At 47.8% G+C, this 25,306-nt stretch overlaps 8 protein-coding genes across 8 annotated transcripts; 5 read left to right on the top strand and 3 right to left on the bottom strand.

The window, feature by feature from the left end:
* Positions 1–2,964: 2,964 nt before the first annotated feature.
* Positions 2,965–4,371, top strand: DEU56DRAFT_909107 (uncharacterized protein; the record flags this gene model as incomplete). The annotated part of the gene is made up of 1 exon (XM_041357068.1): positions 2,965–4,371. The coding sequence occupies one exon, from the start codon at positions 2,965–2,967 to the stop codon at positions 4,369–4,371; it is 1,407 nt and encodes a 468-aa protein (XP_041212139.1).
* A 994-nt stretch (positions 4,372–5,365) lies between these two features.
* DEU56DRAFT_926377 (Endonuclease/exonuclease/phosphatase) lies at positions 5,366–6,109 on the top strand (the record flags this gene model as incomplete). Its single annotated transcript, XM_041358588.1, has 1 exon — positions 5,366–6,109. One exon carries the CDS (start codon positions 5,366–5,368, stop codon positions 6,107–6,109), a length of 744 nt encoding a protein of 247 aa, XP_041212138.1.
* Positions 6,110–8,165: 2,056 nt separating this feature from the next.
* DEU56DRAFT_716518 (uncharacterized protein) lies at positions 8,166–8,690 on the top strand (the record flags this gene model as incomplete). The annotated part of the gene is made up of 1 exon (XM_041347597.1): positions 8,166–8,690. A coding segment is annotated over one exon (525 nt), but the record flags the coding sequence as incomplete, so codon positions are not given.
* A 69-nt stretch (positions 8,691–8,759) lies between these two features.
* On the top strand, positions 8,760–10,037 carry DEU56DRAFT_729869 (uncharacterized protein; the record flags this gene model as incomplete). The annotated part of the gene is made up of 1 exon (XM_041348127.1): positions 8,760–10,037. The coding sequence occupies one exon, from the start codon at positions 8,760–8,762 to the stop codon at positions 10,035–10,037; it is 1,278 nt and encodes a 425-aa protein (XP_041212136.1).
* Positions 10,038–10,746: 709 nt separating this feature from the next.
* On the top strand, positions 10,747–14,200 carry DEU56DRAFT_81180 (uncharacterized protein). Its single transcript, XM_041353567.1, has 6 exons — positions 10,747–11,156; positions 11,221–11,457; positions 11,515–11,573; positions 11,622–12,239; positions 12,294–12,425; positions 12,476–14,200. The coding sequence occupies exons 1-6, from the start codon at positions 11,060–11,062 to the stop codon at positions 14,045–14,047; spliced, it is 2,715 nt and encodes a 904-aa protein (XP_041212135.1). The 5' UTR covers positions 10,747–11,059; the 3' UTR covers positions 14,048–14,200.
* A 1,059-nt stretch (positions 14,201–15,259) lies between these two features.
* Positions 15,260–17,154, bottom strand: DEU56DRAFT_81167 (uncharacterized protein). Its single transcript, XM_041353563.1, has 2 exons — positions 16,838–17,154; positions 15,260–16,783 (listed from the first exon to the last, which is right to left on the bottom strand). Exons 1-2 carry the CDS (start codon positions 17,078–17,080, stop codon positions 15,521–15,523), a joined length of 1,506 nt encoding a protein of 501 aa, XP_041212134.1. The 5' UTR covers positions 17,081–17,154; the 3' UTR covers positions 15,260–15,520.
* Positions 17,155–19,809: 2,655 nt separating this feature from the next.
* DEU56DRAFT_782273 (uncharacterized protein) lies at positions 19,810–22,244 on the bottom strand. Its single transcript, XM_041352087.1, has 2 exons — positions 22,053–22,244; positions 19,810–21,984 (listed from the first exon to the last, which is right to left on the bottom strand). The coding sequence occupies exon 2, from the start codon at positions 21,960–21,962 to the stop codon at positions 20,286–20,288; it is 1,677 nt and encodes a 558-aa protein (XP_041212133.1). The 5' UTR covers positions 21,963–21,984; positions 22,053–22,244; the 3' UTR covers positions 19,810–20,285.
* An 8-nt stretch (positions 22,245–22,252) lies between these two features.
* Positions 22,253–24,058, bottom strand: DEU56DRAFT_782266 (uncharacterized protein). The gene is made up of 4 exons (XM_041352086.1): positions 23,733–24,058; positions 23,586–23,677; positions 23,312–23,537; positions 22,253–23,243 (listed from the first exon to the last, which is right to left on the bottom strand). Exons 1-4 carry the CDS (start codon positions 23,892–23,894, stop codon positions 22,362–22,364), a joined length of 1,362 nt encoding a protein of 453 aa, XP_041212132.1. The 5' UTR covers positions 23,895–24,058; the 3' UTR covers positions 22,253–22,361.
* Positions 24,059–25,306: the final 1,248 nt, after the last annotated feature.

Here is a 25,306-nt window from a genome sequence, read left to right as displayed (position 1 = left end):
AATGTCACATGTGCGCAAACAGTGCCAAATTTCAAATCTTTGGGTTGGCTGACAAAGGCTGACAATCGCTTCTACTAGAACGAGGTTAACCTCAGACTGCTCAAAGGATAATCGATAAAGCGCCAGTGCATTCCTGGCCTGGCAAGTACTTCGAGCCAGTTTTTTCGTTTGCTACCTGACAGTCTGACTATACAGCGAGAGTCCAGGTTACCATGAAAGAGACGCCAATCCCGAAAGCACCATCAACTGAAGCAGGGAAAATGTGCCACGGCGTCACGACGACAGCCAGAAATTACTAATACCACTACTTGAAGGGAGCAAAGGAGGGTAGAGAACCAATGACACGTAAATCTTTACCAGATAAAAGCAATGCAACAACGTTTAACCACACCGATATGAATGAACACCATCCTCCGTTCGAGCGTCACTTTCGTCATCACGGCGTTTGTAGCATGCTTGAGGCCCAGGCCAGCGGATTGTGAACATGAAGAGAAAAACTTACATCCCAAATCGTTCAGCAATGTTAGGCAGATACCATGCTGACTCAACGACAGCTTGAATGGCTGGCGGTGATCTCGACACCAGAATCATCACCTTCCATTCCATCAGTATTCAAGAGGACGCGTGGTCAACAATAGCACAATATTCTTGCCGTCCACCGCATGCTCATCTTTCATCGCAGTGGCGTGGCCGAGAGCAGAATTAGCGCCATTTAAAGCCAGTATTATTGTGCTATCGAATCCCGAACACAAACTGGGGACGCTGGCAAAAAAAAAATGAATATCTTCTATTGTATGAAGGACTCGTTCAGAAGAATAGTAGGAATATACATGTCATGGGTATGAGTATAAGGAGGTCACGGTAGTATGTTGAAATGATACAGCCGGCGCAATTCAAAGACAGGGCGAATCATTGGTACATGCACGATACATTGCGAGGTACTCACCCATGAGCTCGTCCTGCTCAAGTACCAGTGCTATTCTCCGTTGTCTTGAACGTCAAGCTAGTCACTGCTGTGACCCTGTATGACCGCCAACTATGGTGCTGAATCTGTTCAACTATTTTTACACACAATATGCACACATACACAAAGGATTTACACAACACAGAGTCGCGTACTGTCGCGTACCGTTGCCGAGATGTATCAGGATGCTTTGGGATTAGCGTGACTTCCCGTTTTGGTAACACCGCACGACGACAAAATGCTCGAGCTCGCTGTTGAGGACAGCGAGCTCAAATAGTTGCCCAATCCTTCACCCTTTTCACTAGTTCTTTTGAGGGAAAAAAATCAACTGTAGTTAGTTAAATATGTTATTGATGTATTTATTGTATAAATATATTAGAACTTCTACAAAGCCAGAAATATTCAATTAGAGTCCAGGAAATACCAGAAAAGCGGTCAGGGTGGGGAGAGGAGGAGGTGGGGAAGGAGGGTTGTGTTGTCCAAAAGTAAGCATAGTTAAGCTACAGGTGATTTTTTTTCCCTCAAAAGAACTAGTGAAAAGGGTGAAGGATTGGGCAACTATTTGAGCTCGCTGTCCTCAACAGCGAGCTCGAGCATTTTGTCGTCGTGCGGTGTTACCAAAACGGGAAGTCACGCTAATCCCAAAGCATCCTGATACATCTCGGCAACGGTACGCGACAGTACGCGACTCTGTGTTGTGTAAATCCTTTGTGTATGTGTGCATATTGTGTGTAAAAATAGTTGAACAGATCCAGCGCCATAGCCAACTGCTCAGATCTGTATGGCGCTGGATCTGTTCAACTATTTCCACACAAAATACACACACACACACACACAAATGATTTACACAACACAGAGTCGCGTACCGTTGCCGAGATGTATCAGGATGCTTTGGGATTAGCGTGACTTCCCGTTTTGGTAACACCGCACGACGACAAAATGCTCGAGCTCGCTGTTGAGGACAGCGAGCTCAAATAGTTGCCTAATCCTTCACCCTTTTCACTAGTTCTTTTGAGGAAAAAAAAATCACCTGTAGCTTAACTATGCTTACTCTTGGACAACACAACCCTCCTTCCCCACCTCCTCCTCCCCTCACCCTGACCGCTTTTCTGGTATTTTCTGGACTCCAATTGAATACTTCTGGCTTTGTAGAAGTTCTAATACGAGGCCCTTGACTCTGAACCACCACCATGGTCAGTTTTTCCCACGCATAAAAATTGCGGGCAAGGTCGAGCCACTAAGGCTCGCAGCTAAAAACTGGCCCCATACACATCTGAATCGTCACAAAAAATACACCAATTATCAAAGATACCAGCTCCACATAAGAATACTATCAAAACCGAATCAAATGTCAATACTCGCAGCACCCATGGACAACCCCCAAACACAGCTCACCCCATACACGTCAAATATAAAAACAAAAACACACCTAAAGAAACGCAGTACAACACAAAACGCTCCCCCCCACCAAGACCCTAAAAATCCTAAGAACCGCCCCCCGTAAACCATAACTACCCACCCCCGCTACACGCCAACATCAGACACGAAAAATCCAACATGCCAAGGTTTTTCCCACCAAATCACTGTCCCGAGGAAGGAAATGACTAATAAAAACACAATACTAACGAAAACCAACGCCACATCACCCCTAGAACACGTCAATAAACACCCCACATCAGAACCCACATAACCCATAAGCACAAAACACACCGCTCTCACCAATAAACATCGACCATAAAAAGTAGTAAGACAACACCCAAACGTAAATCGACAGAGACTAAGTAATAACGCACAACCACACAGCACACCCATCAAGATACCTTGAGAAGTTCACACCTCATCCGCAGACACATTAACACAAACTCATGCCCCTACCTGTGATGAACCCGGCCACGAAGCCAACACCGACCCCCTACCTAAGAACCCCCGATGAAACGGCACTTAAAAACAAAAGTATAAAAACTAACCGCTAACAACTCTGACAAACCGTCCAACTGAAGATGAAGGATAAAGAGACGACCTCAATAAAATCTCTCTCACAATCCACTCGTCCCTACCCCAGTACCCCTCGTCCTGCAACCCAATCCACCCACTCGGGACCAAAGTATTTCCCTCCAAATACCCTCCCCGACGACGACGATATGGACCAAATTCCTAACTTCCTACCACCTCCCCCATCTCCAACAACTTCGCGATCCCCCCCAGACACACCGACACCCACGCCTTGTGAACTCCAAGAGAGACCCCCTCCCACCGAGCTCCTTCTTGCTCAGGAGAGTCGTACCAGCACCAGACCGGAAACCGCTGTCATAACACATAGCGAACTAGCAGACTCCATCCATGCACCCCATAACACCCAGGATGACCAACCCATGAGCGCGCCAGTCAGCCCAACAGCCCCACATGCAACGACACCAGAAGAAGAATCCATCCTCGCTCACTTAGCCCTCGCGGAAAAGAATAGATCCGTTCTACGCCAAGACGGCCCCAACCACCGAACCACTCTCCCCCAATTCACACCTACCCCCATCGGAGGCTTCCCTAAAATCCACATGTCGCATTCCGCTCAGATCTTCGATCACCTAGAAAACAGAGTCTTACTCGCCTGGTTCCAGGTTCAACACCCGAAATTCATGGTCCGTGTCTTCGACCACTCGGGAAGAGAAGTCTTCGAAAAAGCCGCAATCATTGCTGAAAGGATCCGTGCGAACATCGCTATCATAGCAAACTTTGTACACCAAGGCGCACCCCCAGTACGAGTCTCTCCCCCACAACCCCAGGGCGGTAGAGACTCCAAAGACTTTCCCACCGGCTTCCTAGTTCACAACGTATCCGAAGAAACCAGAAACATTATCCTTGACCAACGTATCTGGGCCGCCACTGATATCACATTCGAAGCTCTCCCATTCGGCTGTCCCCACCCCCCAGAATTACTATTCTGCCTCTCCGGCTTCACTACATCCAATACCGAAATCATCGGGAAAACAGTTGCGGACGTCTGGGCACATGAAGAAAACAGACACCGGATAAACGACATCTTCTCAATGAGTGAAATCAAGGAAGAAGAGCACGTCTATAAAGCCACGCGGGACTTAATCAGATCCGTCCGCGTCGAACATCTGGATTTCAAGATCACGGGGGGACTCTCGGTTCCGCGTTTCAATATATTCGCGGTCAGCCCCTCCAACGATGCGAAGACATGGACCGACCTCAGAGGTTTCCTACACATCCTAGACTACCCAACGGGCCTAGACGGATGCGGGGTAGCTGTAGCGTTATCACCATGCCCAATCTGTCATTCCCTCGCCCACCCACGAGGCCTGTGCCCCTTCCCCAATGTACCTTTATGGAACGGCCCCAAAGTAGGGAGTAGAAATACCATCAACGCATCTAGACAAACCTGGTAGAGCGAGGGGCGGAAGGACCAGTCGTAATACATAGAACCACCCGTCAAATCGACCCCCGAACGATACGCTGTCATATATCAGAACATCTCGTACCATACGAAAACCCCATTCAGCCCTTCCCACAACCCCCCCACCATTCCAAATATCACTCCCTAGCTCACGTATGAAATAGCGCAGTTTGCTTTCCATAATCCTAGTCGTTTCACGCTCACAAAACCCGTACCGAAAACCCACTATAACATCCCCGGCATGGGCCCAAAACCTATCGCGAAAGTGAGATGTTGTAAACTAATCTCGATTCACGCGAGACCCGAATCGAAACCCTAAGACCCTCTGCCCACATATACTGATTGTGAGAACAAGACAGGAAAGCGAGAGTCGTCTCACCACGCATGGTGCACACCAGACCACGGAAACCTATTTAGGTTCGGACGAGCCGTGCCGAGAGGCTTAAGTTTCTCAATAGTAGGAAGTACGAGTGTTTTGGGCACAAATATTTTCGAACCTGACAAACATAGTCCCCCAGGTAGCCGGGTTATGCTATCCCTGGCTTTTCTATAGTCGTAAGACAAGCTAAGTAATACCGACTACCAACCAAATAACAACCCCCCCCTTCCCCCTTCCCCCCGGTCATATTTTCGGTCATGGTATTTGCCTCCCCAGGAGCAGAGGGAGGTCTCTTTCCATCGCCGGAGAGCCCCCTAATGACGCCCCAGGGGAGTTCGGAGGCGTAGTCCAACCCCTGCCACATCAGGCAAACGAAAACACAGCATACACCAACCCACACAAACGCACACGCGCCAACATGACCCTCGCCACGCTAAATGTCAAAGGCAGAGCCTCGACAACTCTGGGCACGAGCCCAATATCCAAATGGTCTATAATAAATAAAACAATTAGAGAAGAAAAAATAAGCATTCTATGTTTACAAGAAACCCACCTAACTAATGAACACGAAGAGCAAATAAAATCCCTATACTCTAGACGCCTACTAATGCTCAACTCACAAGACCCGACACGCCCCGGAAACTCCGCGGGAATAGCCTTTGTTCTAAACAAAGAAATGATCAACACGTCCGAAGCAAAACTAACAGTACTAATCCCCGGCAGAGCTATAGCCTTGTCAATTAAATGGCATAACGAAAAAATTATTAAAATACTTAACATTTATGCGCCCAACAATCACAGCGAACACCCAACATTCTGGAACAATGTAAAGACAAAATGGTCGCAAAATAACCTAGGACCAATTGATTTCATGATGGGCGATTTCAATGTAACGGAAGACCCACTAGATAGAGCGCCATCGAGATTTGATAACGAACAAGCTGTAGAGGCCCTAAGAGATTTCAGAACAAACGAAAACATACAAGATACGTGGCGACACACCCACCCAAGAACACGACTGTTCACTTTCAACAGTAACTCCAACTCCATGTCCCGCTTAGACAGAATCTATACGTCAAACACCCACCACGAGAGTGTCTCGAACTGGAAATCATACCTATGCCCAATACCCACGGACCATAACATTGTAACCACCCGTTTTGCCCCCCCAGGTCTCCCGCACATTGGGAAAGGGAGATGGACATGGCCACTTGATATCCTTGCCAACAAAACCCTAATTGAAAAGATAGAAACATTAGGAATAAGAACACTAGAAAAAATCGAAAATAAAAGTACAGAAGGAAAACCGTACCGAGAACGAGAACCCGCAATCAATATGGGAAAACTTTAAGTCCCAAATGAACGAAGAAGTAAAACATGCGGCTAAAATACATGTCGCAAAAATCAACCAAAAAATTAAAAAGATACAAAAAGACATAAGAATATCATCCAACTGCACCAGACATCGACACCTCAGTCGACCAGAGACAGAATAAAATTATCCTAGAACAACAACTTGAGCAATTAGAAAGAAAAAGGTATAAAAACGCTCACCTAAAAGCCCAAGCACAATGGACACTAAAAGGAGAAACGATAAGCAAATATTGGTCAAAAACGAACAAACTAAGACAACCGAGAGACGTGATACACAGACTGCGAATCCCAAACACCAACAGATATACTACCAAGTCAGAAGAAATGTCTGAAATCGCTAGAACCTACCACGAAAAAACTCCAAGACATTGGCCAACATCTAAACAACAGCACACACAGACGCGAAGCCATAAATAAGACCATGGCAGAAATCCCAAACGAACAGAAGATGAACTCACCGAACACCCCCCTAAATGAAATAATCACAGAGCAAGATGTAAAAGACGCCCTATACTCATCCAAAGCCGGGAGTGCAGCGGGCATAGACGGAATCCCGTACGAAACATGGAAAACACTACACGAGAGACATAAAGAACACCAAGTCAAAAATAAACCAAGTTTTGATGTGATCAAAACACTTACTATAGTACTAATAGACATTCAAACACACGGAATCACAAATGACTCCAACTTCGCCTTAGGCTGGATGTGCCCCCTATACAAAAAAAAGGACAGATCAGAAATTGAAAACTACCGCCCAATAACCCTACTAAACACAGATTACAAACTACTCACGAAAACACTAGCCATGCAACTCGCTAGAGAAATACACCCCATTATACACCCAGATCAGAGTGGATTTATACCTAAAAGATCAATATTCAACCCGATAAGACTCTCGCAAATGATGACGGCCTATGCGGACATATCAGAGGAGGATGGAATAATGGTCGCGCTCGACCAAGAGAAAGCTTACGACAAAATTAACCATGATTACCTAATCGACTCCCTAAAGAACTTTAACCTACCTGGAAAATTCATCAACACGATCCAAACACTATACAAAAACGCACATACCATGGTCGCCATCAACGGATTCCTAAGCACCCCGTTTAAAGTAACAAGGGGGGTACGCCAAGGCGACCCCCTATCATGCCTGCTTTTTGATATAGCTATAGAACCATTAGCGTGCACCCTTCGAAACTCAACAAAATTAAACGGATATAACATACCTGGCCTCGCACAGCGCATAATCGTAAATATGTACGCGGATGACACAACGATATTCCTGAAAAAAGGTGACAAATATAAAGACCTAAATGATATACTACAAAGATGGTGTCTGGCATCAGGCGCTAAGTTTAATATGGATAAAACAGAAATCTTACCAATTGGTACCAAAACACATAGAACAGCAGTCATATCCACGAGAAAACTGAATGAAGAAGATGACCCCTGGGAGAACTCAATAAAAATCGCCCAAGACGGATCCCCGATTAGATCCCTAGGAGCATGGATAGGGAACGAGCTGGATAACGCAACTCCATGGGAACCAATCCTAGATAAAATAGAGTCAACCCTAAATAGATGGAATAAAGGAAACCCGACACTAGACGGAAAACGTTTAATAATCCAAATGTTCGTGGGTGGCATGACACAATTTCTCACCAAAGCGCAAGGCATGCCCAAACAGATTGAAACAGCTATAACAAAAATCACTAGAAAATTCATTTGGAACGAATCAAAATCCTCACCAATAAGCATGAAACGCCTACAAAGACCCCAAGAAGAAGGCGGCCTTGAAAGTCCTTGATATCGTGGCTAGAAACCAGGCGATAAACATCACCTGGTTATGCGCATACGTTAACATATCCCCTGAGAGACCCACATGGGCATTTATAGCAGACGCACTAATACACACCCTAAAACCCGACGGACTAAGAAGTCTTGAAGACGTCCAAGCCTTCCTCACAACATGGTCCCCACCATCCCAAGGAACACGCGCCAATCGCCTACCAAAAGAAATAGTCACGATGCTAAAAATGGCGAAGAAACATAATATGAGCTTTGCACCAATAAAAGTATCTCACTCACTCAAACAGCAACTTCCCGCATGGTTTCATCTCGGAGCCCCCCCAAGAACATACAATAAAATAAAGGATCAATGCCTACAACAAGTACATAAAATAAGAACGGTAAATGACCTAATGAAACTAAAAGACAGACGCACCACCAACACAAATCACCGCGAGAGGAGTAACTGCGCATGCGAACCCTGCAAAAACGATAGAATAGAGGGATGTAAGAACCCACACAAATGTACGATCACAGCATTAACGATACTCACCAAACTAAGCCAAAAACTTAACCCCCTCGACTCACCACCAGATGACGGCCTCACACTAACCCATCGACGAAAGGAAAAAAACGCACGCGCAATATCTCAACAAAGAGGAGACATAGTCTTCGACCCTTCGATAACAGAAAAGAAAGACCTGTCGGAATGTTTCAGAATATTTACAAAGACAACCACAAACACACTAACCCCGGCATACCGCCTTCAACATATAGGACCAAGACGAGGGTCACAAGAACAAGCGATTGAAATCTACACGGATGGATCGTGTATGAACAACGGAAAGGAAAACGCGAGATGCGGGAGTGGTATATGGTTCGGGGATGACCACCCACATAACAGATCCATAAGAGTCCCCGGAAATACACAATCCAATCAGGTAGGCGAGATCGCAGCCATCCTTATAGGACTACAAAGCGTCAGTCCCCTTACCCCAGTGACCTTCATAACAGACTCACGATATGTTATCAACGGTCTAACGAACCACCTCCGCAACTGGGAGGATCGAGGCTGGATAGACATAGCGAACAGCGACATCTTCAGAGCCACAGTATACCAGCTAAGAAAGAGGTCAGCAACAACGACCTTCAGATGGATCAAAGGCCATAGTAACAACAAAGGAAACGATGAAGCAGACAAACTCGCCGAGATAGGCGCCCTCAAAAACGAATACGACCATATGGACATAAAGATCCCACCAGAATTCGACCTACAAGGAACGAAACTCACCCAAATCACCCAAGCCTTAGCATACAGACAACTGATATCATCCCCAACCCTCGAATACAAACACTCAACCCTTGGCCTCCTCGACATAACACGATACGCCATAAAAGATATATCAAACACACTAGAAACAGACCGATCAATATGGAAAGCCAGAAAGAACAAAGACTTAACAAAAAAATTCCAGATATTCACGTATAAAGCGCTCCACAACGCGTTCAAAGTGGGAGACTTCTGGACCAATATTCCCACCTTCGAACACCGTGCAAAATGTCAGATATGTGAAGAAGACACCGAATCAATGAGTCACATACTCACAGATTGCAACAGCACAGCACGAAAGCTCATATGGCGCCTAGCAGAACAAACCTGGCCTACCAACATCATCCCATGGCCGGATATATCGATAGGAACGATCCTGGGATGCGGGGTAATATCGATCCCACACGAACAAAATAAAGAAGACCCAGATGATAAAAAGAAAGCAGAATCAAAAAGAGGAGCCACAAGGCTACTCCGCATACTCATATCAGAATCCGCTTACTTAATATGGACCATCAGATGCACCAAGGTCATTCAGGGAATATCCCTCGACGAATTAAATATAACAAAAAGATGGACTAAAGCAATTAACGATCGCTTACAAATAGATAGAATAATCGCTAGTAAAATCAAAAGAAACCAGAAATACTCCAACCTCATCAACGCTACATGGTCAAACATTATATCCCCCGGAAAATCCCTCCCACATAATTGGGTCACATCACTCGAGGTTTTAGTGGGTATAACACTACCCAGGCCCCCGCAGACCGAGGTAACCTAGGTAGTTTAAAGAGTCCCACACACCCCTACCACCAGTAGGGAGTGCGTAAGTGCATTTTCCCTCGGACCGGTGCCCTAAGCACCGCTATAAGCGTTTATATAGAGCTAGACAGTGTCAGTGGATATATAATAGACTCGCTTGTCTAAAAAAAAAAAAGAAGTTCTAATACAATAAATACATCATTAATTGAGCCCATAATAAGCCCATGACAGGAATGGGCGAATATTGTAAGTATGGAAGATTTATGGTCAAAATAGCATAGTTAAGCTACAGATGATTTTTTTTCCCTCAAAAGAACTAGTGAAAAGGGTGAAGGATTAGGCAACTATTTGAGCTCGCTGTCCTCAACAGCGAGCTCGAGCATTTTGTCGTCGTGCGGTGTTACCAAAACGGGAAGTCACGCTAATCCTAAAGCATCCTGATACATCTCGGCAACGGTACGCGACTCTGTGTTGTGTAAATCATTTGTGTGTGTGTGTGTGTATTTTGTGTGGAAATAGTTGAACAGATCCAGCGCCATAGATCTGCACTGTATCGACACAGAACTGGTACTGTCATCACGGTAGGGGCCTGCGATGATTGATAGTGGTGAGCGGCAGACGTGATTTGGAATCGGAATCGGAATCGGATCACAGTGCCACCCTTGGGGCTTCTAGACTCCATTTGAGATTCTCCGCGGCACTTCAAAGTTCAGATGCCACGCCGCGATATTCAATTGGGCAGGCGGGGCACTATTCATTGTGCATTCATTGAATGACAATACTTCATCCAGTCCTCGAATTTACCTGCAGACTGCCTGGAAGAAGCCCCTGGAGCTGGCAGGCCGCAGTTCATCACAGGAAATCGAACAACAACAGAACAGCAACACAGGCTTCATAGCCCTAGATATTCCTGTTCACGCCCACAAAGAACTTTGAAATGGCTTGCCACCGAATGGCAGCACAGGAAGCCCGGGCGTCAAACTCCAATTATAAAACGATCAAGGATGTGTTGACGATATCCCCACCTTATCTTATCACTCTATGAGCAGATACGCAGGAATCGTACATCGCTCCCCGGATCAACAACTCTTGCATTTGCCGCTTCAAGAGGTCGACGTTAGAGTATGGGTGGTTGATGGTGCGTATATACGTGGTGGCGCAGCCTAAAACTACTAATCAGTACTCCTGTTTTCCTGTACTAGTATCTGCGAGGGTTGTGCTCTCGCAAGTGTTTGAGAATGTGTCAGACAGCCCCACCAGCCGGGCCAAATATGTATTCCCTCTTCCAGCGAGCGCTGCAGCTTGTGCTTTTGAACTTGAGCATGCTGATGGTCGTATTGTTGGTGTAGCGAAGGAGAAGTCAGATGCTGCACAGGCTTTCCAGAGTGCATTGGATGCTGGAAAGACTGCAGGGCTTGTAGAATTGGTGACGGACGACAGTATGACAGCTAAATTTCGATGATCTTGGCCGAGCGCTAACTTTGACCTTGATCCAGTATTTACGATCTCAATTGGCTCCATTCCCGCCCGGCAGAAGGTCACAGCAAGATTGACTGTGAGTGCACTTTCAGCCCATTCAATACTTTGTCTGATGAGCAAACAGTTTGTCATGGATCTTTTGGATGAAGGAAGACAGGACCATGTCCGTCTACAGCTTCCAATGGCCATTGCGGAACGATACGGCGAGAAACCTGCAGCCATGCTCGATGCGTCCACAGCTAATGAAAAGACGTTTGTTAAAATCGCTGTGGACGTTCAAACCAGTGGGAAGATCGAGGAGATACGCAGTCCTACTCACCCGACAATTACTTACAAGCGCTACAAGTCGCGCACGGGAAGAAAATCTGAACGACGGATGGCCGTAGCTTGGTCGTCTCCGACGTTCCTCGACGGAGACTTTGTATTGACAGTGCATGCTCTTGGACTCGACGAGCCTCGGTGTTTCGCTGAACAGCGTGGCGGTGATACCATTGCTATGCAGCTCTTATTCATACCGAAGTTCAAGATGCCTCCCGTCACTTCGCAAGAGTACATATTCGTGATTGATCGCAGCGGAAGCATGAAGGGAGCCCCAATGGAGACTGCTAAGCGCACGCTGGAGATGCTTCTTCACCTATTGCCGGATTCACAAACGACTTTCAATATTTTCAGCTTTGGGGCCAAGGTTGACGGTCTGTGGGGGAAAAGTGTACCATTTGATCAGCCGGGAATGCAGCGTGCGGTAACTAAATTTAGTCACAATCCAGAGAAATAAGCTAACGAGTAATGTGTACAGATTTCGAATGTACAAGCCATGCAAGCAAACTACGGGGGGACAGAAATTGCAAGAGCCCTGCAGTTCGCTATTGCGTCACGTGACTGCGACCGCCCGACTGCTATGTTCGTCCTCACTGACGGGAATATATATGTGCGTGTCTAATGACTCGGCTTTGACTCTTCGAACTGACAATGGACTAGCCTTCAAGTCAAGACCCATTCGCGGTTGTCTCCAAGGCTGTGAAGAGCTCCAAGCCCAATGCACTATTGAGAGTATTCACTCTTGGGATCGGCGAACATGTCTCATCGGACATGTGTGAGGGCATTGCTCGTGAGGGTGGAGGTGAATGTCTGTTCGCTGTTCGAACCGAGGACATCACAGGGAAGTGTGCGAGGCTCCTGAACGCTGGCCGGACACGCGAGATTGAGCATGTCACAGTTGATTGGCACGGTTCTGGGAGCCCGCCAGCTGTCAACTTCACGCCCTTGAATCACCATCACCCCCTGCCGCCCAGCATCGTACAGCTAGAGCTTCCACCTCCGATACAGCAGGCCCCGCATACAATCACGAAGATATTCCCTGGAATTCGCTTCAATGTCTTCGCGATCACAACTTTTAGATCGATTCCTCGCGAAGTCAGGTTGCGTGCCAAGGTTAAAGACTTGGAAAAGGAGCTCGAGCTCGTGGTACCTGTCACAGCAGTGAAACCATTTAAAGACGAGCGGTCGTCCATTCCACTCCTGCATACCTTAGCTGCACGAGAACTCATAAAGCACTTGGGAGGTTCGGAGGGTCGGGCGCTCCTTCCCAAACCCATCGCGCCTGCTTCAGATGAGGACATTCGAAAAGCGGCGATCGTCCGCTTAGGACTTGAGTACCAGCTTGTCAGCCAGCACACATCCTTTGTTGCTGTAGAGTCTGGACGGGAGGCAGCTAGGAGCGGGCTGCATCGGTCAACGTCGGGGCAAAAGTCTCGGTGGCAACAGGGCTACGTTAACGTCACTGCTGATGGTGCTGACGGGGGTGCTGCTGATGGGGGTGATCCAGGAACAGTTGTCCCCGCCCTGCAGACTGTTTGGGACAGCTTGTCTCAGGCGGTTTCTGCAGCGTACAATTTCTTCTTCTCAGATCCTCCCCCGACCACCCGAAGCCGCCAGAAGTCACTCCCTGGAATACATTATTCCACTGTACAAGCCCGCTCGGGCTCGCCATCCATTCAGAGTGAACGTTCATTTCGACACTACAACTCGTGCACGGACACATTCTCTACATTGAGTTCATATAGAGGCTCTCCATCTAGCTCTCGATGGTCATATTCTAGGCCGCCTAGCCCCGTACCTCCGCCGGAAGATCCAATCAAGCGCGTGCCATCGCCAGTCTTTGATTTGGTCCCACCAGAGGCACAACAATCAGGACATGCAGCACCTCCACTCATGCCCGCCCCTCATTCACCACTTGAGCTTAAAAAGGCACATGATATCATCTCACTGCAGAGCTTCGATGGCTCGTTTACGCCATCGCTTCGATTGGGGATGCTTGTGGGCGTGGAAATGTTGACCAATGCAGCGAGCCAGCAGGTCGACGCGAATATATGGGCGACTGCGGTTGTTGTGGCGTACCTGAAGCATCATCTGGCTGCGCAACCAGATTTGTTGGAAGCACTGCTGAACAAGGCTCTGGATTATGTTGATGGAAAGGGTGCGAATTTGCTGAACGGACGTGATTTTTGGGGCTTGGTGAACATCGCGAAGCAATCTATGAATTCGGGATGAGTTTGTCGAGGTGCTACGTGTAGTGGTATGGTTATTTCTTTTGTAATTTTTTTTCATTGAGACCCGATCGCATGGGCGCTGTTTTTTGAGTTGGAAGAGTCTCCGCTTGTAGCAGCTGGTACCTCGATTTTGTATGATATTAAAATTTATGGATTGGGCAGCTCTAGGTTCGCAGCTTGCTGCGTTCAACATTGTCGATTCAACGCAAGGGATCACGAAGACAATGGTGTGAGTGACAGCCTCAGCATTCCTATGTGAGAGAAGAGCACATGCGATGAGTATAAAGGTAGTAAGAAATGACTCGGCTATAGGATCGATACAATATTCACGATACTGATTGCAACTCGCAGTATACGCAGTCTAGACGTAGACGGAGCACTTTGAATAATCCGCGGAATTTAATCGGATGCGCGTTGTAAGAGACTGGCGGCATATGGAAAATGAAGAATGAACATGAGATTGACGTTCTGACACGACACCTTCGGCCATGGCTGTGATACGAAAATACACCTGCCATGCAGAAGCGCGTTAGGATATATGCAAGGACGACCGATGGGCTCACATTCGATAACTCTCATCCTTCCTAGTTTCTTTTTAACATCAACTCTAATCTGAACTGCCAGCGCGGATGAATTGACCATCAGGTTCAGCAGGGAAAGTGCTATAAAAACTATCTGCATCAGGCTTACAGCGCACGAGGATAGCTCACCACAACACCCTCGAGCGCATCCAAAGGACATATCGGCTGATTAACTGCCGTTCGGTTTATTAATTAACATAATCCTGACTCGGAGGATGATATGCCAGGTATTACATCTATACCTTACTTTCCCGATGGCGCATATAATCAGCAGATCTTGGGAAAAGACTGCTCCGCGATGAGACTTCCAGGCAGGTAAGGTGATTGAACAACCGCGGGATGCTCGCAAGATGGAAATACGAGCGGTGACAACATCAACAACGGATGGTCGATGGGTTGTCACTGCTTGTGATTCCGGAGCTGAAAGCCTATGATGTTGAGACAGGCATTATGAAAAAAAAATCAAGGCAGGCGAGCTGCACACGTATCTAAGCGGACAGCACGCTACTGTCCAACAGGTCAAATAACTCCAAACGACGGATTATGGGGCTTGGACACTGGTGAACTCGTGGCCCATGGCTGGTTTAGTTGATGGGAACTGGCTGGGACGGTGTGCGGGTGGTTTGGAACTCCGCTAGAACGCTGCTTAGCATCCATTGATAGGATGTAAGTGGGACATAGACGAACGGAACTGAAGTGCGGATCCTTTCATGTGGGTGGAGATACTCTACAAAAATGCGTGACAATAATACAGCACGGTGGTACAGCAGTTTAACGGTCAGACGGGAGAAGCATTCCACAACCACAGTCAACTGCAACGACAACGACTAACGAACGAACACGAAGGAGCGTAACACCTGCAAGATATTTCCTGATCATGAATATGTCAGGACTCAGTTGTTTGAGGAGGCTCCAGCGACATGCAGCGCAGAATCTTTCAAAGATTTGAGATGCATGTTAACTTTATCCCAATTCCGAGCGAACGCGCTAGCGCTAACACGGTCGACACAAGGGAGCCAGGCGAGAATGATGCGAGCGAGAGCTTCAGGATTTGCTATTACAAACTCGGATGGGTCCAGCTCCAATATTCGTAGAGAGTTGTATTGTATTGGTTCAGTATCAGGATCGATATCGATGTTCGCAGTATCGATTGAAATTCGCAGTTCAAGCAATTGTGGACATAGACGGAGCGCTGTGAACAATCCGCGGAATGTGACGGGAGAAGGACGAAGTCTCGAGTCTTTTATTTCCAGATTGCGAAGATGCGGCCAAGTTGACATGGCTTCCAAGAGAATGTCATTATCCAGATAGATGCAGGAATCAAAAACCGCGAGCTCCAAGGTTCGCAGCTGTGTGAAGCAAAGGAAATGTGGAATCGCTGACAAATAGTTGTCTGGGGCGTCCTGAGATCCAGGATCAAAGGAACAAATAATGACGCTTTCTAGGGTCCGACGTGTGTTGCACTGAGACAGCGCACGAAAGAGTTGCTCAGGCTCTGATGAATACAGAAAATCGACATCCATCTTGAACTCTTTCAGCGAAGGGAATTGTGAGTGTTGCATGAATGTGATAACGTATGCAGCACTGTGCATGAGGAAGGAAAGAGCCGTGACGTTAAGGAATGGTGAGAAATTGACGATATCCCGTCCCAATGGCCAAGGAAGGTCACTGTCACTGTTCGTGTCACCAACTTCTACTCTGAGAAGGGTAGGCAGGTTGGAGAGGTGCTTCCATGCTGTCCAGTCGAGCAGTGGACAACAAAGAGTTACAAGCCGCTTGCATAAACAGACACTTTTAGACAGAAGGGACAGCTCATCTGCTGTGCTCTCATCTGCGATGCTGTCATCAGAAGCGTTGACGGATAAGTGCTCCAAAGCAGCACAACGGGTCATAATAGATTGAAGATCTTCATTGACGGTTACTAGATAGCGACGGCGCAGCGTGTGGGACATGAAGAGGTCCAGATATTCGGTGGAAAGAGTTAACGACCTCAGTCTCGGGAAGACGTATGCCTCGACAGGGATGACTGAGAGAAGGAGAAAAAGGCGATGGGATAATACTTCCAATGAGCGAATACGGGTAGAGTGACGCAAAAATTGACGGGCCTCATCGGCCGATAATGGTTCTATACCTTCTGCCCACTGGCTGTCGTCCCACTATTTAGATGCTCGGTCAGCCAATGAACTAGAACATGACTAGTCTGCACTCACTATTCGATCACTATGATATATTAGTGGATGTAGCCTCGTTACACAGCCTAGCAGTGGTTCCAATCGATCTATTTCAGCCCACAGCGAATCCATCGCGGGCTCATGGAAGGCTCTGCATGTCGTTGCAAGCGCTGCAAAGGATTTCCGAGCCAATGATTTTTCGGCATAAGATGGGTCCAGGATGTCATTCACATGCGTGAATATATCCAGGAGGACTTCGGGATAGAGTAGAGCCTGATGCATTGCATATATCAACTAAGTAGTAGTCTGAGTTGATGGATAACAGAAGATCTAGAGTCGTGACATATATAGCCTACATTAGTCAGCTTTCTCATGTTTTGCACACTGCAACATCAAAGTACTAGTAAGTACGTATAATCTGAACTCTGACTCCCTGGACCTTGAAAGTGCTAGATCTCATTTTCTACCTTTGCCTTCTGCACGTATACTTACCGTGATTATTAGGTGGAACCTACAAGTTGAACTTCACGGTTGCATTAAAGTTCATCATGATATGTTTACAGCTTCAAACGTTCAATGGATTCGCCGCTGACCCTACTTACCAGAACATTTCGATAACGGTGGCGCTGAGGTGCAGCACTTGGTCGAATGGGCACGGTGTGATTCGGTATGACTGTGATGCTGCTTCTTTGACCCGTAATCCGACGTGCATGTCTAGGAAACCATCATCCCGTCGAATGATCGTCTGTACAACACGATAGAAATGACCGCTCATCTTCCCTGTTTCTCCATCTCGCCACTCACCACAACGCGAAATGGCTCATTTCATTTTCAGCCTTGGCTGAACCGGTATTCGAACCTGGTGCCCCAGCTTTCAGGCCAGCACACACCAGTCCGACTCGGGCTGAGAATTGTTCAACCGCCCAATGTTGCGGCTCTTCAGGACCTGTGCCTGACAGATGACCAAACTCGCGGGGGCATATCTATATCTAACACTTTCTGATCGGCTTGTGATTATCCGCAAAGGAAGACATGAGCAATATCGCAATATCTGGAGCTGTAGGTCATCCCGCGAGTCCGCGTATGTCCCGCTTAAACCAATCACTGTTACCAATTTCTGCTCAGACTCCTCACGTACGAAATCCTCTCTAGACCCGCCGTTCAACTGTAGGTCTTCATGACAATTTCAGCGATGGCACCATAATACAAAGGAACAACTATGTTCATTCATCTATGGTTTGTCTAGGAGAGACTACGAAGCACCTAAATTTACTACATCCGGCGAGCTCATCGTGTTCATATCGAGACGCACAACAACCTCTTAGGCTGCTATACGACCAGGAGTTCTAACTTTTGATCTTGCGATGATCCTTCTTATGATCACCGAAACCTTGCTGACTGTAGAATTCTGGAGCTCATCTATGGCATCGATCCCGTGGACTTGTAGAAGACCCGAGATGATGCAATCCGCAATGTACTGCTACTCCGAGTTGGGGATAACGTTTTCTGCCTCCTTTCCGAGCTGTTTCACGACAATTCTGGTATCCCATCAGATTACGGAGTGAAATCCATGGCAATTGTAGCGGTTGCTATTAGATCGCTCCAGTAAGTTATTTCTGGCCGTCGTGAGGAGTTGCGCTGACAATACCTTGCAAGTTTTACAATGCAGTCAATTGCCAAAAGTGTAGTGGCCTTGTCATTCATCTTCTTAATAACATGCATTTCGGACCATCTCTCCACTGTCAGTTCCTGGCGCACAAAAACAGACCTGGTCAAAGAGGACACTTGTGCCTATTTTTTTTCTCTTTGTTCGACGCTGCTTAACCATGGTATTTGGTTAGCTGTTAGTAACGCGTGGGTTGAGGACATCGTCCATTGCTAGAACGACCCACTGTGGGAAGAGAAGATCACCAAAAGATTATCCCGGGTAGCGTGATGTTCAAAAAGACCGTCTGGTACACTACGTCAAAGATATGTCAGGAACCGTGGATGTGCTTCATTCGCTTCCAAACATATCCGAAGCTATTGAAGGGCCTATACCGCCGCGCAAAGGACACGGCAATACTGGACATCAATTCGCTAAACGCAGGCTCCTAGCTTTCGACTGGAGAAAACAGTCATGCCGGCAGTTATAAATATGCTTTTGACGTGAGTTAGTGTGTTGGATTCAATCACAACATTTGAATACTCGCAACTTTTCAGATTAAGCACCTCATTACGTTGAATTCAGAACTACGGCATAATCCGAATGGTGATTGCCCGTCTTGTCCGAAATAATATTGCAGGTTTACGGATTGCACTGGGTGTACTGGGGGCCTGTCCTTTATCCTCGAGTGGACACGCGTGTCTAGTCTTATCTTCCATGCAATGACAATCTTCCATAATTTGGCGGCAGAACACGCGGGTGACACTTCGTATGAAGGGCCAATACAACTGTGCCCAACAACATAACCTTTGTCATCCCATTTGGTTAGAGAGAAGTGATATCCTTCTTTGCTTTTTTTTTTTCAAGTGAGCTCTATCTTTCTCTCAAGCTCTTTGAACTGATCACGGTGTCACTGGTCTAGGAACGCGGGCATGATATCTCAGGCCTCAGGGTACGTAGCCCCCTCCGGAATGAAAGCCTCCGAGACTGCGCAGGCCCATCATCGCTCCGTGTCCTAGTAATCCGAGCGGATTCTGATTACTCATTGATCATGACATAAATGAACCGGAGGCGCGTTGTGTATGCAGTAACACGTATAGTGCGCACCCTTTTCTCGCGTTTTCGAGTCTCGGAGTAATTTTAATGACTTCGGTTGAAAGGGCTTAGCTCGTGGCGCTAGCGCTGGGCAACGTTAGCATCAGGTACAGGTAGGCTACCGCGTAGCACACGTTTGTACGCTGGCCGCTTCCGCAGTATCCTGCGCATGTACATACGTATCGGCGACAACCACTAGGTACCTGCATTCCACGATATCGGCTACTCGACACCGCGAACGATTTGACGCGATCAAGTGATAATCTCGAGAATCAGAACTTTCAAAATTGCTCGTAGCTTTCCCACTCGAAGCTGCGCTTCGAACTTCGAACACCATGAACGAATGCATGTAAAGAATCAATAGCGGAACTGCATAGATATTATGAATCTGGCATGTGTGATGTACAACGATTTGGCCTTCAAAGTAGTTAGTTTTTTTTTCCCGTCGCATACGGGCGCCTATTCCTATATCTGCAAGCATAAATCCAATAGATGGAGAACAAAGGAGTTGAAACAAGGGGTTTGGGAGAGCGGTTCCGTGCTAGCGGTGTCAAAAGCGATTACAAGCTAAAGGCATACAAAGGACATAATCCAACAACATAACAGTTGAGCGTACAGCGCCAAACAATGCACCTCAGATCTGAAGTCTACACCAGATCCACACACCCAAAATAAGTACCCCACACAAAGCACGCGCAATCCAAGCCCACGCACCTAAAAAAACAGCCACTGATCCAACCCCCGTAGCTACGAATCAGCAGCAATACACGCCGAAAGCGGGGAATGCACATATTCATGCGCAGATAGCACCGATTTGCGTTTCGTCAACGGTCGTGAAGCCTCGTGCCGCCGGAACACCATCTGCGCGACTAGCTGGGATATACTCCCAATGACGCCCTTCCTGCGGCGTTCCGGGCTCTTCCCCTCATTTACATCCATACCGAGCTTGTCGCCCAGCTTTAGCCTCAGTAGAGCTCCGACCTCCTTGCTCCTCTCCCGCTCCCTCTTCTTCCTCGATTTACGCATGCATGGCTCTGTGCATTCCGGGCCCTCAAATGGCCCCTGCACTGCAGCAAGCGCACGTTTTCGCAACTCAAAGAGCTGTGCAAGTTCGGGGTCGTTGTCCATATCGTGTGAGGAGAGACAGAGATTAAAATCCTCGGGCGAGGGTGAGCGCGGGAGGGGCACATCCCTCGGATCATGGATAAACAGTAATGGCTGGCTAGGGATGAACGGGACACCTTGGAATGACGTGAGGGGCGCGAATGTGGATGCATCGGGGAGGAGGTCGTCGTCTGTGTCAGCACCTGGAAGCGAGAGGAGAGATTGGCCAGGAGAGGATGGAGAAGGTGGTAGGTTGTCTGTGTCGTCGGGGAGAGAGGAGCAGGAACGCCTGCTGGGAGATGATGGTGGTATATGAGGTGACGCTTTTTCGTACTCTAGCTCAGGGAGACCTGCAAGGGAGAGATGAGGGGATCTGAGCTCTGGAGGGTCATCAATGTCGATGTCTGTCAATGGAAGCGTGGGACGGTGGGGGAAGGGTGGGTGGTCCTCATCTAGTTGGTGTATGTTTTGGTGCGATGACCAGGGTATGTGGAGCGGCACGAGTCTGGGACGGGGTGGGTCGACGCCAAGAAGGTAAAGTGCCTGATCAGATGAGAAGGGCGTTATGTCGTTGGATAATGGTATAGACACATCAGAAATGTCCTCGCTCCCTAAACAAGGAGACCACGAGAAATTCGAGACAGGCGGATCATTCCAATGAGACTTCGCCAGACCATGCTCTGGTGGCTTCCAGGGTGGTGATAGAGGCGAGAGCGGTGAATCTGACTCGGCGGAGCTATCCGATATGGTAGATATCCCATCGTAAAAATCCTCTTCAAAATCACTCTGATGAGGAGTTGTGCGCCCACTCTCGTCAAACATCGAATCGTCGTCATCATCATCTTCATAGCCTGGCAACTCTAGGTTGTAGAGTAACTGCGTCGGCGGTGGCGTTAGAGGTCTATGACAAATTAAGTCCTCGCGGCGCATAACGGTCGGCGAGTCCAAGACGCCTGGGGTATGGGTGGTGAATATGGGGGTAAATTCGCCTCTTTCTTCTGGTAGTGGGATGGTGCAATTTGATGGAGAGGCGCTGGAGGGTGGAGTCGGGTATAAGCTCACCGGACCAGACTGCTTCAGAAGATTGGAAGGACCAGGCACGCCTTGTGTGTGTTTAGACTGAAGAGGGGGGAAGTCCTCCTCCGAAAAAATGGAGAAGAAAGGGTTACTGCTGCAGCTAGGAATTGGGTGCCAAGGTTGCGAGCAGAGTGGCGGAAGGGTAAACACGGGCTGCGGTTCTGGTTTGAGCATGGAGGAATCATTCAGAGAGGATATATTTTGAACTAGGGCAGCCCTAGTCAAATTATCCCTGGTATCCATTATGTCCACCGATATTCAAGCCCTGCAACGAGCGCCGAGTCTGGTCAACAAAAAAAAACAAGCAGACAAAAAAAACAACAGAAAACTCACAATTGGTTTCATACATCAAAGGTTGCAAGACATCACAAAAGACAGAAGAAACAGAAGAATTTACTGTGGACGATATCGAGTCAAGAGAGCGTTGCGGTGCTTGACTGTCTCCTCGTGCCCAACCAGCTTGTGGCTGAGAAACTCGTGTTCGGTGATTGCCTTGATGGACCTGCAGGAGATCCACGACGCTACCAAATAAAGCACTATAAATCATTTCCCTTTTATCTTGTCCATTTATCTTTACATCAACTATGTCACCTGCTCTCTAACACCTGACAACAATATAATGCTCAATAATTATGTATTCTTTCAGATCTTATGAAGTGCTGAAACTCGATTCGATAGCGTCTCCTCGCCCACAGTAACATGAGGCTCCAACTCCGTAGGTTTCACTCCTCTTTTCGTCAGTGCATACTCCCTGCACGCATCTCTGCTCTTCTTCAATTCCGGATCGTCCTGTGCAAGCGCAACTACGTTGATCCCCGCGAAATTGAGTTCCAGAAGTTGAGCCACTTTAGCCAGCAGGTCGGGATTAGGAGAATATGTCCCAGAGTTGTTATCGATCACCAACTCCCATCTCACTCCGCTATCGTCCGTGCAATCGGACAGGTTCTCCCAGCCACCTTCTGGGCGAGGGTGGAACTCACCGCTGTATACAACGCTTTTCGCGCAGTTGCTATGCAGTGCATGCTTCGATGCAAAGTCTACGAAGAACGCCGCCCCTGTCTCTGAGAAACGGAAGGTCTCGTCTTCCTTGGCGATAACATATGTGTATACTGCGGGCTTGATGCGATTTTCAAATGCGCGACTGCCGTCACCCGATAATTGACGCGGACCGCCATGCAGCAGTTTGAACACATCATCGGCACTTGTGATGACCCCAAAACCATTCAACACGGTCCGGGCGTATAACACGTGGTGGCCAGCCACGATGCCGGAACGCACTGCAATTGATGTAGGCCCTTTGAAAATTGCCCGCGCGGCCTTGTAATCGTGGTTCCATCGTTGCACGGTATCCCCAAAGAATCGCGGAATGCCTTTAATATAGATTTTCCATGTCGAATACAGCCGCGTGTCCCTGAGATGAGTAAGAACGCCCATCGTTGGTGAGTCGTGCCGAGAATAATGGATCGGGCCATCAAACGTGTATGGTAGTGATCTTGAAATATGAGCCGATGGATAGGATTGAATCTTAAGAGATGACAGATCCAAACGCTGATAAGCACAATCTGGGGAGATAAAATGTGGGGCAGACATACGTTTAACCAAAATGACCCTTTATTCTGACCGAGGTGCTTGCCGATTATTTCAACCTCTTTCGCACCCGGACTTACTGTGGTCTGGAACACGCCGATATCATTATCTACATGTGCTCCAGTCTCTGTCTCTCGTACTACCACGGACAAGGTAGCTGTGGAAGGAACCTTCTTGACAACCCAGGTCTCATCCCAAACAGGAGAGAGGGTATTCGGTTTGACAGACGACCTGTAAGAAAGTGTGGTGATAGCGCCAATAAACAGACAGAAAACTCACGTGTACGAAACCTTGTCGTCAAGCTTGGCACGAAAACACGGGTTCGCCGTGCCAATACCATGCACCCTTGCAAGATCCGACGCCCTAATAAACTTCACAGTGCCCCTTCATTTACGCCCGACATTCCTCAACAAAACGACCGCTCACCCTGATAACCAGATCCACGTACTCGGTATCTACATTGAACTCTTTCGCCGCAAGCTTGATGGCGTCAAGGTGGTGGCGGGACTTGTGTTTTGCGCTCTTGAGGGCGTGGCGAGCGCTTTCCATGGCGGGGCGAAGAGGGTTGGTGCAAGCGCAAGTGGGCATCGTTGGTCTGTGAAGAGGGTTAAAATCATTTCAGGCTGTGATTGCCAAGCTGCTCACACCGTACTGCATAATGAGGGGCCGATTCGCTCAAACCTTACTTTAGGGTTAGGGTTTACATGACGTCACTGTTGACAGCCTGCTCCAAAGCCAGCGCGCACGGACTCTGTGGAATTGCGAATGAACACCGTTCGAGTTAGTGCAAGGGAAAGTGAGTGGAGATCTACACTAGCTCGCGATTCCCTCAACAATCCGACCCTGAAGGCCAGGTTCATGGTGATAGATCCGCAGGGTATCCGAACACCACTGGCATATCTCCCACTCCCAACTTTCCCTTCAAATATGCCTTAAGTACACGCTGCCGGTCCATCGCAATAATCAGGATGAACAAAACTTGGTGATAAACACCATACGCCACAGATGCACAGCATCATATCTGACTGCCTAAGCGAATCGAATATCACTGCGAGCTCTTCAACCTGAGATAGCGGTTATCGCCTTCATCGAACGAGAGCGGAAATGACATCACAAGCGCAAAAAATGCGGATGATCTGGCAAGAACTTTGGATCACTCCTTGATGATGCCGAGGATATCAAGCTGGCCGATGATGAGTACATGGTGGTCTTTGTCATTCTGATGGCATAAAAGAAGGTCCCTCTGTACATCAAGTCAGCTGAAATGACGCGAGGATACAAGTCCCATAGAGAACCGACTGCCCACAGAGACGCGGCGAAGATAACAATTAAGTAATTGATCCACGTGTTGCGCAGGACCCAGCCTGTTGGCGAATGGGCCAAGTTCGGTAAGTATATGGGGACAATTTTGACTTGTGGCTTGATAGACATATCCGCCGAAATGAATGATGTTCGAGGGCGATGAAGACGTTGGCTGGTGAATTGATGAGGTTAGGTTCGGACAAGTGTTGTCGTGTACTGTACATGACCGCACTGCGGAACCTAAATCGCATCATGCGAAGGAGAAACCTACCGGATCAGGATTTTGTTGGCGGCGGCTCCATTTAAGTATAGCAGCCATATCCACGAACAGTAGGAGACACTACGATGCGATTGAGGTAAGTACATCAACGCGAGTGCGAATTGACTGACCAAAATGTAATTTTGCACAGCTTTGGGAGGTGTAAGTGCGGTTGTCCGTTGAGCCACGCGACACCATGATTATCGTCAAATAGGATCTCGAGATGATCGTGCGGGCGGTTGAGTGTGGCGGCGGCGAGAGCCGGAATAGTGGATGTAGCATATCATTGCGGAGAGATGATGAAACGATGGCTAGTTGAGTGGGATTAATACAAGCCCCATCAGTTCAGCAGTTTACGTCTTCACGAAGGAAGGCGCATCCCGGACCCCAATCGTGAAAACGGAGACTTCAGTAGTATCACTCATTTAGGCGACGGACA

This window comes from Suillus clintonianus (assembly GCF_016758775.1).
Source record: "Suillus clintonianus strain FC179 chromosome Unknown DEU56scaffold_12, whole genome shotgun sequence".
Taxonomy (NCBI): Eukaryota; Fungi; Basidiomycota; class Agaricomycetes; order Boletales; family Suillaceae; genus Suillus; species Suillus clintonianus.
This window is presented reverse-complemented; position numbering and strand designations above follow the sequence as displayed.